Raw genomic sequence first — 13,720 nt, 5'->3', positions numbered from 1 at the left:
CTCTTTGAAGTAAGTCATGCATCTTCCTGCTTCAGCATCTGCATTGATTTGACCGTAGTCCTCTTGATTAGTTAGGTGCTCTTTCCCATGCCTGGTGACTCACTATTCAGGTTTGTATTGCTGAATGGCTCAGCGATATCTCTTGAGCATTGGTGTACTTGCCAATGAGTTACTCACCTAGGCTGTACAGGAAACAGGTTTAGGCAAGTGAGTTTTAAGATTCCCTGTGGCCATCTTTAACTTTGATGTTTATTGGTCGCCATTTTAGCTTGCAGAATAATGGAGCAGGAAGAAGTTTTGTCGTTGCCCCAATTCCCAGCTGTGGGGCACATCTGTTTCTCTAGCTGGGATTTGGCTCATTGAATCTTAAAGTTTGAGGTATGAGAATAGTTAGTAGGATGACCAGATGCTTCTGTTTGTGTCAGTTGCCCTGTTAACGTTTCCTCTCTCCTTTCTCAACACCGGCGCCATCCCCAGGAACGTGCCCAGGTTTGGTTTTCAGTGTGTTAACAACTGTTATGTGTCCCCTCTCTCTCCCCCACATTGTGTTCCTGGTCTAGACTCCTTGTGATCATGTGTGGTGTGACAGTTCATGTCTAATAGCATTTGATCCTAAGTCCTGACTTTATTGTACTTATGGTGTCTGGTTATAACCCACAGGCCAGGGTCCCTCTTCTGCCTTTTTACTAACTACGCATTGACTCTTGGGTTTTAGGAACACTCCCGGCCTGAGTATGAAACCAAAGTTCGAGAGAAAATGTTGAAGGCGAGTGGCAAGTCGGTTGTCCAGAAATTGGGTACTGATATGACTGAGAATGAAGATGAGGTAAGATGCTGGCCCTTGCTGCCCGCTGTCTTCTTTATTTCTTAAGATCCTGTTGTCATTTCATTTGGAGCGCCTTCACGGACAGAGACTGGGCAGGAAGAAGGGGTTGACGGGAATGCGACAGGAAGGAGTGATTCACGACACTTCTCGTTGACCTGCACCCAGAGCTCATGGGGAGCAGGGTTTTGCCATGACTTGATTTATCTCTCTTTCTTGGGTGGCAGTGTCTGGGCAAAATGGGAGAGTAGGTTGGAGAAGAAAGAAATAGTTTCTGGCCCGATTCCTCCAGATTTCATCACCTGACTATCTAATAATGATAACTACCACCATACCAACTCGCACAATGGCAGCTAACCCTCGTCAGCTTGCTCCAGGCTAGGTGCCATTCTCAGTGCATTATGTTATTTTATTCTCACAATAAATTTAGGAGGCTGGCACTCTTCTTACGTAAATGAAAACTAATGAAAAAAGTTACGTTCGTAGCTTAAGTCAGTTACCAGAGGTCACCCAGCCCGTAAATGGTGTGTGGATCTGGGATTCCAGCCCCGGTCCATCTCTGGCAATCGGTGTCTCTAACCACTACGTGATACTGCCCTTCCAGTGCAGTGAAGAAGTCTAAGCAGGAAATGGCTCTTCGGGTTGGCAGAGGCAAATTTGTGCCTGTGCTCACTGGAGCTACTCATAGAGTGTTCCTTAGATTTCATTTTGTCTGGGTGGGCCTTCACAAGTAGGAATGTGATGGTGAACGTGTCTTCTGAGTCCTATTTCTGAGTTTTAGGGTGGCATTCAGACATTAAAACAGCTTCAGAATCTGTGCTGTGATCTGTAAATACTCATAGTGTGTGTGAGCCAGGGGTACGGGGTGGGGGCTCCTCTTTGGCACCGCCTGTCTCCTCTGAGCGCCACCCTGCTTTGAAACCGTGTGTGTGTGTGTGTGTGTGTGTGTGTGTGTGTGTGTGTGTGTGTGTGTTTATGTCTTTCCTAATCTGGCTCCTGAAAAAAATCAACAAGATTGGAAATCTGTTGTTTTTGCATGTGTCTTTTCTCCATCTTGGATTTGAATTCAAATTTCATTTAATTTTACATTCTTAAAGTTGGAACCATTCATGTTAACATGCAAATTTATTCAAGCACCAAAACAGAAGAATGTGGTGTTTTTGAGCCCAGAACACTGGGTTTTTTTCTTCTTTCTCTCTCCCTCTCTCTCTCTCTCTCTCTTTTTTTTTTTTTAAAGGCAACAGGACTTAAACAGAAGAGAAAGAGGGTGGCCCTCTGAGTTATTCTTTTTCCTAGACGAAAAGTAAGTCCAAGACCACCAATTATTTGGGGAAATAATGAATTCATTCTTAGCGAAGTCTAATCATCACCACCACCCTCATCAGAAAGCAAGCATTCTGTGTTCTGTCAGCTTCGGCAACTCCAGGCAACCTTCTTTCTCCACCCCAGAGCGATATACAATGGATAATTTTATGGAAATCACATGTAACTTTTATTGACCACTGACTCATTTAATTTTAATTCCATAGACGGGAATGCCAAGGAGCTGGAATTGCGTACATTGAGGCTGTGGTTCTAATATAAACTTTGCTTGGATGTATATGCATGATAGGTCACATAACTTTCAGGAACCATGAATAATTGAAAAACATCTGAATGCATTATGAATGATACATATGTTTATGTTTTAACATTCAACATCTATTTCCATTACACTGTCGAGAATGCAAAGCTCAAAGCCTCTAATGTCTTATGGGCACTGGGGAGAAAATGACCTTCCCAGATGAGCAGTGCAAGGTGAAAATGGCCTGGAATTTGATTGTCAACATCCTTCTTGTCCTCCCTCCATTCTGTTAATATTGTAAATGTTCTGTTCCTGCTGTAAATCTAGCCAAAGGTGGGAGATGACAGGAGGGGCACATGTTGCTGTCTGATGGGAGGGATGTTGCTCTTGCCTGTAGGAAGAGTCGAGGTCAATGCCCACGGCATAACATGGCTCTGGGGGCACCCTCGTGTGTGGGCTATTTAGGAAAGGCACCTTCTGCTGGGAAATAGAGAGGGACTAAGCCCCAAAGTCTGCTGGTTGTCTTGGATATGCGTCATTCATCCCAGAGGATCATCTTGGCTCTGCCTTCACCGTGACCTTCAGGCTGCACATCCCTACCTCTCCTTACTTCCTTCCTTTTGGATGATTAGCTACCATTTATTGAGACCCAGAGCGGTATGGGGATTTGGCAAAGACCACATAACTTGTGGGGAAGCTGGTAGTCAAACTCAACTTCACCTGATCCCCAAGGCCCATTGCTCTTTTTTTTTTTTTAAGTTTGAAGATACCTAGCCCATTTTTAAAAACATCTTTATTGAGATTTAGTTCTCAGACTGTAAAATTCACCCATTTAAAATCTACAACTCATTAGTTTTTGTATATTTGCAGATTTATGCAGCCATTTCCACCATCTAAGTTTAAAATATTTTTATCACCCCAAAAAGAAACCCTCTACCCAGTAGTTACCAAGCTCTGGGAAACAACTATTTACTTTTTGTTTCTATGGATTTGCTTATTCTGAACTTTCATGTCCGTGGACGCATGCAAAATGTGGTATTTAGCTTCTTTCACTTGGCAAAATGTTCTCATGATTCATCCATGTTTTAGCTACATCAGTACTTAGTGCTTTTTTATTGCCAAATAACGTTCCTTTTTGGGAATATACCTCATTTATGACTTGATGGACATCTGCATGGCTTCCACTTTTTGGCTGTTACGAATAACGGTACTATGAATATTTGTCTACAAGTTTTTGTATGGATGTGTGTTTTCATTTCTCTTGGACATATACGTAAGAGTGGAATTACTGGGTCTCGTGGTAGCTGCATATTTAACATTTTGAAGAACCGCCATACTATTTCCGAAAGTAACATACCATTTTACATTATTATTTTTTAAAGGTTTATGTATTTACTTTAGAGAGTGAGAGAGCACACCAGTGTGCAAGTGTGTGCATGGGGGTGGTGGGCAGGGGCAGAGGGTGAAGGAGGGCGGGAATCTGAAGCAGACTCCTCGCTGAGCGCAGGTCCTGATGTTAGGCTTAATCTCAGGAGCCTGAGATCATGACCTGAGCTGAAACCAAGAGTCGGATGCTTAACTCAGGCGCCCCCCATTTTACATTCTAACCAATGTATGAGGGCTCTGATTTCTCCACATTTCAGCAACACTTCCTTTTATCTTTTTTATTTTATCCATCCTAGTTGTGTGAAGTGGTATTTCACTGTGGTTCTCTTTAGTATATCCCTAATGACTAATGATGTTGAGCATTTTTTCGTGTGCTTATTGGTTATTTATGTGCCTTCTTTGGAAAAATGCCTATTCAGATTCTTTGCCCATTTTTTAAATTGTTTTTTTATGATTGTGTTAAGAGAGTTATTTACATAGTCTGAATACCAATCCCTTGTATGGTATGATTTACAAATATTTTCTCCCATTCTATGGATTTTTTTCATTTTATTGATATAATTCAAAGCACAAAAGTTTTTTGTCATAATTCAACTTGTATGTATTTCCTTTTGTCACTTGTGCTTTTGTGTCATATCTAAGAAACCATTCTTAGTTCAGTGTCATAGAGACAGACTCCTAGGTTTTCTTCTAAGAGATTATGAGGTTAACACTTACCTTTTAGGTGCATGATCCATTTTGAGTTAATTTTTCTGTATGATATAACTAAGGGGTCCAAATTCTTTTTTTTTTTTTTTGCACGTGGATATTCAATTGCCCTAGGACCATTTGTTGAAAGACTGTTTTCCCCATTGAATTATATTGACACCCTCATCAAAAATCTATTTACCTTAAGTGTAAGAGTTTATTTCTAGATACTCTGTTCTATTCCATTAATCTATATATCTGTCCTTATACCAGTACCACATTGTCTTAACCTGTGTAATGAGTTTTGAAATTGGGAATGTGACTTTGACTTTGTGCTTCTTTTTCAAAATTGTTTTGCCAACTCTGGGTGCCTTGCATTTCCATATGAATTTCATGACCAGCTTGTCAATTTCTGCAAAAAACCCAAGCTAGGATTTTTGATAGGGATTGAGTTGAATCTGTAGATTACTTTAGGAACTATTGCCCTCTTGACACTATGAAGTCTTATAATCTATGAACATGGTGTATCTTTATTTAGATCTTCTTTAGTTTCTTTCAACAGTGTTTTATATTTTCAGCATACAAGTATTGTACATATTTTGTCGAATTTGTTTATAGTTATTTTATTCCTTTTGATGCTATTGCAAATGTAATTGTTTTCTTAATTTCAATTTTGCATTGTTCATTGTTAGCATATAGAAATACAGTTGATTTTTTGAAAAAGATTTATTTATTTATTTTAGATAGAGAGCATGTGAGTGAGCATGGGGAGGGGCAGAGGGTAAGAGAGAGACAAATTCCAACAGACTCTTCTCTGAGCTTGGAGCCTGACATGGGGCTCGATCTCACAACCCTGAGATCATGACCCCAGCCGAAACCAACAGTCAGACCCTCCACCAACTGTGCCACCTAGGGGCCCCTTGATTTTTTTGTATATTGATTTTGTATCCCACAGCTTTGCTGAACTCATTTTTTAATTCTAATAGATTTTAGTGAATTCCTTAGGATTTTCTATTTATAAAATCATGTCATTTGTGAATAGAGATAGTTTTACTTTTTCCTTCCCCGATCTGGATGCATTTTATTTCTTTCTCCCTGCCTCCCCCCGCTTCTTTTTCTCTCTCTTTTTTTCCCAGCTAATTGCCCTGACTAGAATCTCTTGTACAATGTTGAATAGAAGTGATGAGAGCAGACTTTCTTGTCTTGTTCTTGATCTTAGGAGAAAAAAAAATGGGCCTTTCACTGTTAAGTATGCTGTTAGCGGTGTCCCATTGCTTTTTTGTTCTCTCTTTATAAGGCTTCCCAGAGAACAATTTACATCACATAACATGATGCTGATCTGAAATGAAACAGTCTATACTGTAATGAGGTGGTAACTACATGTCCACATTGGGGAGGGACGATACGATATGTCCCAAGGTTGTCAGGGTCATAGTACTCTCATCAGGAAGCTGGGACTCCTCTGCTTCAGCTGTCACATGGGGAGAGTGGATTATAGCCCCTGCAGTTCTGAGAGTTGGTGACTCTCTTTGTTTATGTGAGAGATGATGTTGGTCATTAGCCCAGAACTTTGGGGCATAGATGGTCTCTTAATTGTCTCAGATGTTGCTAATTTAGATATTCTTACATCTGTTGTTTTTATATCTGCCTTTTTAAAAAAGTTTTTATTTAAATTCCTGTTAGTTAACATACAGTGTAATATTAGTTTTAGGTGTACAATATAGTGATTCAACACTTCCATGTAATACCTGGTACTCGTCACAACACGTGCCCTCCTTGATCCCCAACTCCTCCTTAACCCATCCCCCCCCACCTCCCCTCTGTAACCATCAGTTTATTCTCTGTAAAGAGTCTGTTTCTTGGTTTGCCTTTCCCTCTCTTTTTTTTACCCCTTTGCTCATTTGTTTTGTTTCTTAAATTCCACATATGAGTGAAATCATATGATATATGTCTTTCTCTGACTGACTGACTTCGCTTAGCGTATTACCCGGTCGCTCCATCCGTGTCATTGCAAATGGCAAGGCGTCATTCTTTTTGATGGCTGAGTAATATTCCATTGTATATCTACACCATATCTTCTTTATCCATTCATCAGTTGATGGACACTTGGGCTGTTTCCATATTTGGCTATTGCAGATAATGCTGCTATAAACATCAGAATGCATGTATCCCTGTGATTAGTATTTTTGCATCCCTTGGATAAATACCTAGTAGTGCAATTGCTGGATCATAGGGTAGTTCTATTTTTAACTTTTTGAAGAATCTTCGTACTGTTTTTCAGAGTGGCTGCACCAGTTTGCATTCCCACCAACAGTGCAAGAAGGTTCCTTTTTCTCTATATCCTCGGTAACACTTGTTGTTTCTTCCTTCTTTTATTTTAGCCATTCTGACAGGTATGAAGTGATATCTCATTGTAGTCTTTGATTTGTATTTCCCCGATGATCAGTGTTGTTGAGCATCTTCTCATGTCTGTTGGCCATTTGTATGTCGTCTTTGGAAAAATGTCTATTCATGTCTTTTGCTCATTTTTAATTGGATTATTCATTTTTTAGGTGTTGACTTTTATAAATTCTTTATATATTTTGGATACTAACCCTTTTTCAAATATGTCATTTGCCAATATCTTCTCCCATCCTGTAGGTTGCCTTTTAGTTTTGTTGATTGTTTCCTTCAGTGTGCAGAAGCTTTTTATTTTGATGAAGTCCCAATAGTTTATTTTTGCTTTTGTTTCACTTGTCTCAAGAGGCATATCTAGAAGGAAGTTGCTACAGCTGATGTCAAAGAGGTTACTGCCTGTGATTTCCTCTAGGATTTTTATGGTTTCAGGTCTTTCATACATTTTGTACCTATTTTTGAGTATGGTGTGACAAAGTGGTCCAGTTTCATTCTTTTGCATGTTGCTGTCCAGTTTTGGCAACACCATTTGTTGAAGAGATTGTCTTTGTTCCATTGGCTATTCTTTCCTGCTTTGTTGAAGATTAATTGACCATATAGTTGTGGGTTCATTTCTGGATTTTCTATTCTGTTCTATTGATGGCTGTGTCTATTTTTGTGCTGGCACCATACTGTCTTCATTGCTACAGCTTTGTAATATAACTCGAAGTCTGGAATTGTGATGCCTCCAGCTTTGCTTTTCTTTTTCAAGATTGCTTCAGCTATTTGGGGTCTTATGTGGTTCCATACAAATTTTAGGATTGTTCTAGCTCTGTGAAAAATGCTGTTGGTATTTTGATAGGGATTGCATTAAATATGTAGATTGCTTTGGGCAATATAGACATTTTAACAATATTTGTTCTTCCAATCTGTGAGCATGGAATGTTTTTCCATTTCTTTGTGTCATCTTCAATTTCTCTCATCGGTGTTTTATAGTTTTCAGAGTACAGGTCTTTTACCTCTTTGGTTAGATTTATTCCCAGGATTCTTATAGTTTTTGGTGCAATTGTAAATGGGGTTAATACCTTAATTTCTCTTCCTGCTGTTTCGTTATTGGTATGGTGTATATATATATATGGTATGGTATATGTTGGTATGGTATATAGAAATGCAGCAGATTCCTGTACATTGATTTTGTGTCCTATGACTCTACTGATTTGTTCGTCAGTTCTAGCAGTTTTTTGATGGAGTCTTTGGGTTTTCTATATAGGGTATCCTGTCATCCACAAATAGTGAAAGTTTCACTTCTTCCTTGCTGATTTGGATACCTTTTTATTTCTTTTTGTTGTCTGGTTGCTGTGGCTAGGACTTCCAGTACTATGTTAAATAACAATGGTGAGAGTGGACATCCCTGTCTTGTTCCTGACCGCAGAGGAAAAGCTCTCAGTTTTTCCTCATTGAAGATGATAATAGCTGTGGGTTTTTCATATATGGCCTTTATTATGTTGAGATATGTTCCCTCTAAACCTACTTTGTTGTGGGTTTTTATCATTAATGGATGTTGTACTTTGTCAATGCGTTTTCTGCATCTATTGAAATGATCATATGGTTCTTATTCTGTCTTTTATTAATGTGGTGTGTCATGTTGGTTGATTTGTGAATGGTGAACCACCTTGCAACCCAGAAATAAATCTCACTTGATTGTGGTGAATGATTTTTTTACTGTACTATTGGATTTGTTTTGCTAGTGTTTTATCAATTTTTGCACCCCTGTTCATCAGGGATAGTGGCCTGTAGTTCTCTGTTTTAGTGGAGTCTTTGTCTGGTTTTGGTATCAGGGTAATGCTGGCCTCATAGAAAGAATTTGGAAGTTTTCCTTCCTTTTCCATTTTTTGGAATAGTTTGAAAAGAATGGGTATTAACTCTTCTTTTTTTAAAAAAATTTTTTTATTATATTATGTTAGTCACCATACAGTGCATCCCTGGTTTCTGATGTAAAGTATTAACTCTTTTTGAAATGTTTGGTAGAATTCACCTGTAAAGCCATCTGGCCCTGGACTTTTGTTTGTTTGGAGTTTTCTCATTACCGATTCCATTTCTTCGCTGGTTATCAATCTGTTCAAGTTTTCTGTTTCTTCCTGTTTCAGGCAGTTATGGGTTTTTAGAAATGTGTCTATTTCTTCTTTTTTTGGCATATAGTTTTTCATAATACTCTCTTATAATTGTATTTCTGTGTTGTTGGTTGTGATTTCTCCTCTCGTTTGTGATTTTATTTGTGTCCTTTCTCTTTTTTCGATAAATCTAGCTACAGGTTTATCAATTTTATTAATTTTTTCAAAGAATCAGCTCCTGGTTTCATTGATCTGTTTTGCTGTTTTTTTTTTTTTTTTAGTTTCTATATCATTTATTTCTGCTCTAATCTTTTTATTTCCTTCCTCTGCTGGCATTAGGCTTCATTTGCTGTCCTTTTTCTAGCTCCTTTAGGTGTAAGGTTAGGTTGTTTGAGATTTTTCTTGCTTCTTGAGGTAGACCTGTATTGCTCTATACTTCCCTCTTAGGATCACTTTTGCAGCATTCCAGAGATTTTGGACCATTGCATTTTCATTTTCATTTGTTTCCATGTATTTTGTTTTAATTTCTTTTTGATTTTCTGGTTGACCCATTAATTGTTTTTTATTAGCACGTTGTTTAGCCTCCATGTATTTGTGTTTTTTCCAAATTTTTCTTGTGGTTGACTTCTAGTTTCATAGTGTTATGTCAGAAAAGGTGCATGGTATGATTTCAATCTTTTTGTATTTGTTGAGACTTGTTTTGTGACCTAAAATGTGAGCTATTCTGGAAATGTGCCATGTGCACTTGTAAAGAATGTGTATTCTGTTTTAGGATGAAATGTTCTATAATATGTCTGTGAAATCCATCTGGTCCAGTGTGTCATTCAAAGCCATCATTTCCTTGTTGATTTTCTGCTCAGATGATCTGTCTATTGATGTAAAGGGGGTGTTACAGTCCCCTACTATTATTGTATTAGTTCCTTTATGTTTGTTATTAACTTTTTAATATTTGGGTGCTCCCATGTTGTGTGCATAAGTACTTACAATTCTTAGATCTTTTTGTTGGATTGTTCCCTTTATGATTATATAGTGTCCTTCTTGTCTCTTGTTAGTCTTTGTTTTGAAGTCTAGTATGTCTGATAGAAGTGTTGCTACTCGAGTTTTTTTTTTTTTAAGATATTATTTATTTATTTGACAGAGAGAGAGATAGCCAGCGAGAGAGGGAACACAAGCAGGGGGAGGGGGAGAGGAAGAAGCCAGCTCCCAGCGGAGCAGGGAGCCCCTATGCGGGGCTCCATCCCAGGACCCTGGGATCTCGTCCTGAGCTGAAGGCAGATGCTTAAGGACTGAGCTACCCAGAGCCCCTCAAGCTTTCTTTTGACATCCATTTGCATGATAAATGTTTCTCCATCACTTTCAATCTGCAGATGTCTAGGTCTAAAATGGGTCTCTTTTAGGCTTCTTATATCCATTCTTATGCTTTTCAAGGGTATGGGCATAATGAGGATAGTAGTAATGATAAAAATATGAGTAATATTTATGGGGTGCTTTCTGTGTGTAAGGCTTTACATGTTTTATTTCATTTAAGTCTCAAAACCATTATCATCTCCAGTTTATGCATGAGAAGCCTGAGGATTAAAGAACGAAACAGTTTGCTCGGTGCTAATACGTGGCGGAGCTAGAGTATAAGCCAGGTGGCCTGACTCAGAGTGATGTTCTTGAGGACTTGCTTCTCTGTCTTTCAAATGTTTTCCCTAAACATTTCCTCAAACACTACTAAAACGTCATCCTTGCTTCTTCTTCCTTGTACTAAAGGCAAGAAGGACAGGGGTATTCATTGGAAAGATGGGTATAAGATAAACTTGCTGCCCTATTGTTTCTTTTTGTGTAAATGCTTACGGGGTGATGTTCTATCTCCACGGAGGACAACAGTGGGTAGAATTAGCTCAATTTACAGCAGGAGGTTCAACAGACAGTAGGGAAAATTCAGGAACATAAACACAGATATATATGTTGTGTTTCCAAGGAAGAATATAGAGTCTGAGACTTTAATAAAAGAACAGGCTCTTTTTTTTTTTCTCTCCTGGATCAGTTTAAATCTTTTCTGGACTAGTCTATCCTGGACAGATTTGGAGGTTTTCTCAAGTTTCCCTCTGGGGCAAGATTTTTCTGTTTTTGCAGGATGATAAAGCTCTAAGCTGAGTACAAATGGCAACGTGCTATGGATGGTGGGGTTGGGGAGCAGTCCCAATCTTTCCTCTCATCCCTCTGACTTTTCACTCAGCCCCTCCTAATTTTCTAATTCCAGCCCATGCCTCCTTTTTTTTTTTCCCAACAAACTTTGTATTAGCCAGGGTACACTCAGCAGAGCACTTGTCAGTTGAGGGAAAACAATCCGAGGACCTAATTAGAGGAGTTCGAACCGGGCATGTAGGGGGAAATGTCCCTGAACAGTGAGGCAGCCACAGGGATTTGCTGCCATTCTTAGGACTGGAAAGACAAGGAGGGAGGCGTGGTTATGAGAAGCCAGGCTCCAGGACCACCCAGTGGGGGCCAGAACCGTGCGGGAGGTGTGGCTACTTCTAGAGATGCCTTCTGAAGCAGATGGGGAGAGTGGAGGAGAAAGAACCCGTGTCTCCCCCTCCGCCCTCTAGTCTCCGCCCACCCATTGGCCAAACCCAACTCAAAGTCAGTTGTTGACTTCAGTCTGGGGAATATCATTTTCAGGGGTTAGTACCCTGCAAAGCAAGCAGAGGAAGGGAATGGCAGAGAGTGGATCTGAGAAAAAGGGGCAGAGGACGGGCACAAGCGTTCAGTCAGTAAGTCAGCACATCCTTCCTCATCGTAGCTGACTAAACACAGAGCCTTACGAGCCCGGCCCTTGCTTTGCAGAGTTGAGAAGCTACTGGGGCAGAGAAATAACAATTTGGCAAAAAGCATAAGAATGCCCACCACTGACATAATCGTCAGTTGTTCACACCCCTCCGGAGTCATTGTGAATGTTTGTGTGAGCGCGAGTGAGTGTGTGATGGAGAGAAGAGCACGGCTGCTTGGGGAGTGATTAGAGCGACAGAGGTGGGAGCAGATAACTGATGGCTTCAAAGAGGAGGGGAAACGGATTTTTGTGTCAAGGAACAAGGAGTTTGTAGTAAGTGGGGGAGAAGGCAAATGTGAGTCTTAAAAGCATGTTCTCCTGTAAAACATACATCTAAAAGGACTCTCAAACAAACTCCTCTTCAACTGGCCCCGGGAGTTTCCCTCATGGGACTCATCACCCAACTATTTATCCAGTGTGGACGCGGCACCTGTCCTCCCATTGCGGCCAGCGCGGCCTGCGATGCTGCATTTAAAGAATGTTTTATAGGGAGCGTTGAAGCTGAAACCTGTGCCAAGAGGAGGCCCGGGGATGGATGGGTGTTAATTTACTGTACAGTGCACCACCCTGGGGACAATTATTTCAAAGGAAAACTCATCTAAAGTTAAAGTATTGAAACATTTACGACAGATGCCTCTGGCAGGCGCAACAAACAATCATGTGGAATAAATTATGCATAATTGTAGGGCCTTTGACGAGAAGGCCGGGACAACAGCAGCAGGAAGCTCGGGACTGTCGGGGAGCTCGGGGGAGAAGCAGGGCCCAGGGAGGATGGTCTGTCTGGGCCCCCACTCTGGGCCAAAGGGCTCTGGCCCCAGCTTTCCACAAAGGCCCTTGGTGGTCAGTTGGGATGTTCCCTTTGAACAGAATAAAGTTCCCTCAGGCCCTTTTTGAAGCCACTAAATGACTTGACCACTTGAGGGTCAAAGAAAAAAACAAAGAATCTGAGTAATTCTCTCAGACTCTACTTAGGGGTTAAAAAAGGTTCCCCCTTGGCACAGGGAAACAGTGGGGGCAGGAAATGACTCAAGGGTCATGACCTGAGGAGCTAGGGTGAAGCTTGAGCCTGGGGCCATTGCCGAAGGACTTGTATTTGCATGGGTGCCGACAGTCCTGAATCTGCTTTATTTTCTGGGTGTTTCATGGCCTCTTACTGTTAAGGCTGAGTTTCTGAAGGCTGGGGCCATTCTGGGCCTTCGTTCTGTCCTGTACTTCTGCACAAACTGAGGACTCACTGTCAGGAAAGAGGCCGATTCTATCCCATGCTGAAGGGCCTTCTGGAGGAGTCAAGCCCCTTGGTTCACAGACCAGCCCCTTACTTCAACTGAAAAGGACCGACTGACCAAGGGCTGATCCCCTCTCAAATCCCATGGTGCCACATCACTTATCCATGCTTGCCTGGAATTTCTCAGGTTTGATAATAAGGCAAAGGAACAGGTCACTGTGTACGATGTAACTCCATGGCTAAACACAGCTTACAAAGTTGAAGTGTTACTGAAAGCCCCCAACAATTTTATGTACTTTTATTTACTTTATTTTGTTTTATTCATTTTACGTTTTTACTGATTGTTATTTTCTTATATTTTTTATACATTGTTTTCAGCTCTGGCTCATCTGTTACTCTTTCTCTTTCTCTCTATCTGCCCCCCCCCCCCCGCCCCCGGCTCTCACTGTCTTTCTGCCATCTCTCAGGGAGAGCCTTCAGTTTCTCACCTCATGTCCCTTCCTCCCCGGGGCAGTCTTATCCAAGGGACGAGAAATGGGTAGGCAAAGGAATAGAGAAATGGATGTAGTGAGGGGACTAGGGAGTTAATCCTGTTTGACTTTAGAATGGAGATGTCTTCTTAGGAGTAGTTAAAGACTTAAATTTGGAATTTTGAGGTTCTGATCCCTTTCCCTCGTTGGTGGGATCCTGCCCCATGGCTCCACCTAGAGGAAGGGCAGGCTGGGATATACGGTCC

General features: G+C 40.7%; 1 protein-coding gene across 3 annotated transcripts in view; it reads left to right on the top strand.

Annotated features, from left to right (window-relative positions):
* Positions 1–13,720, top strand: part of ANO2 (anoctamin 2) — a 350,061-nt gene that overhangs the window by 187,869 nt on the left and 148,472 nt on the right. For all 3 annotated transcript variants that reach the window (XM_087855561.1, XM_087855560.1, XM_045781339.2), the window contains one exon: positions 716–826. In XM_087855561.1, coding sequence (XP_087711687.1) covers positions 716–826 — 111 coding nt within the window. The remainder of the gene's footprint in view (positions 1–715; positions 827–13,720) is intronic.

Source organism: Ursus americanus, chromosome 25 (assembly GCF_024610735.1).
Source record: "Ursus americanus isolate L20-20 chromosome 25, mUrsAme1.1.p, whole genome shotgun sequence".
NCBI lineage: Eukaryota > Metazoa > Chordata > Mammalia > Carnivora > Ursidae > Ursus > Ursus americanus.
Note: the sequence above shows the minus strand (reverse complement) of the source record. Positions and strands in the feature narration are given on the sequence as shown.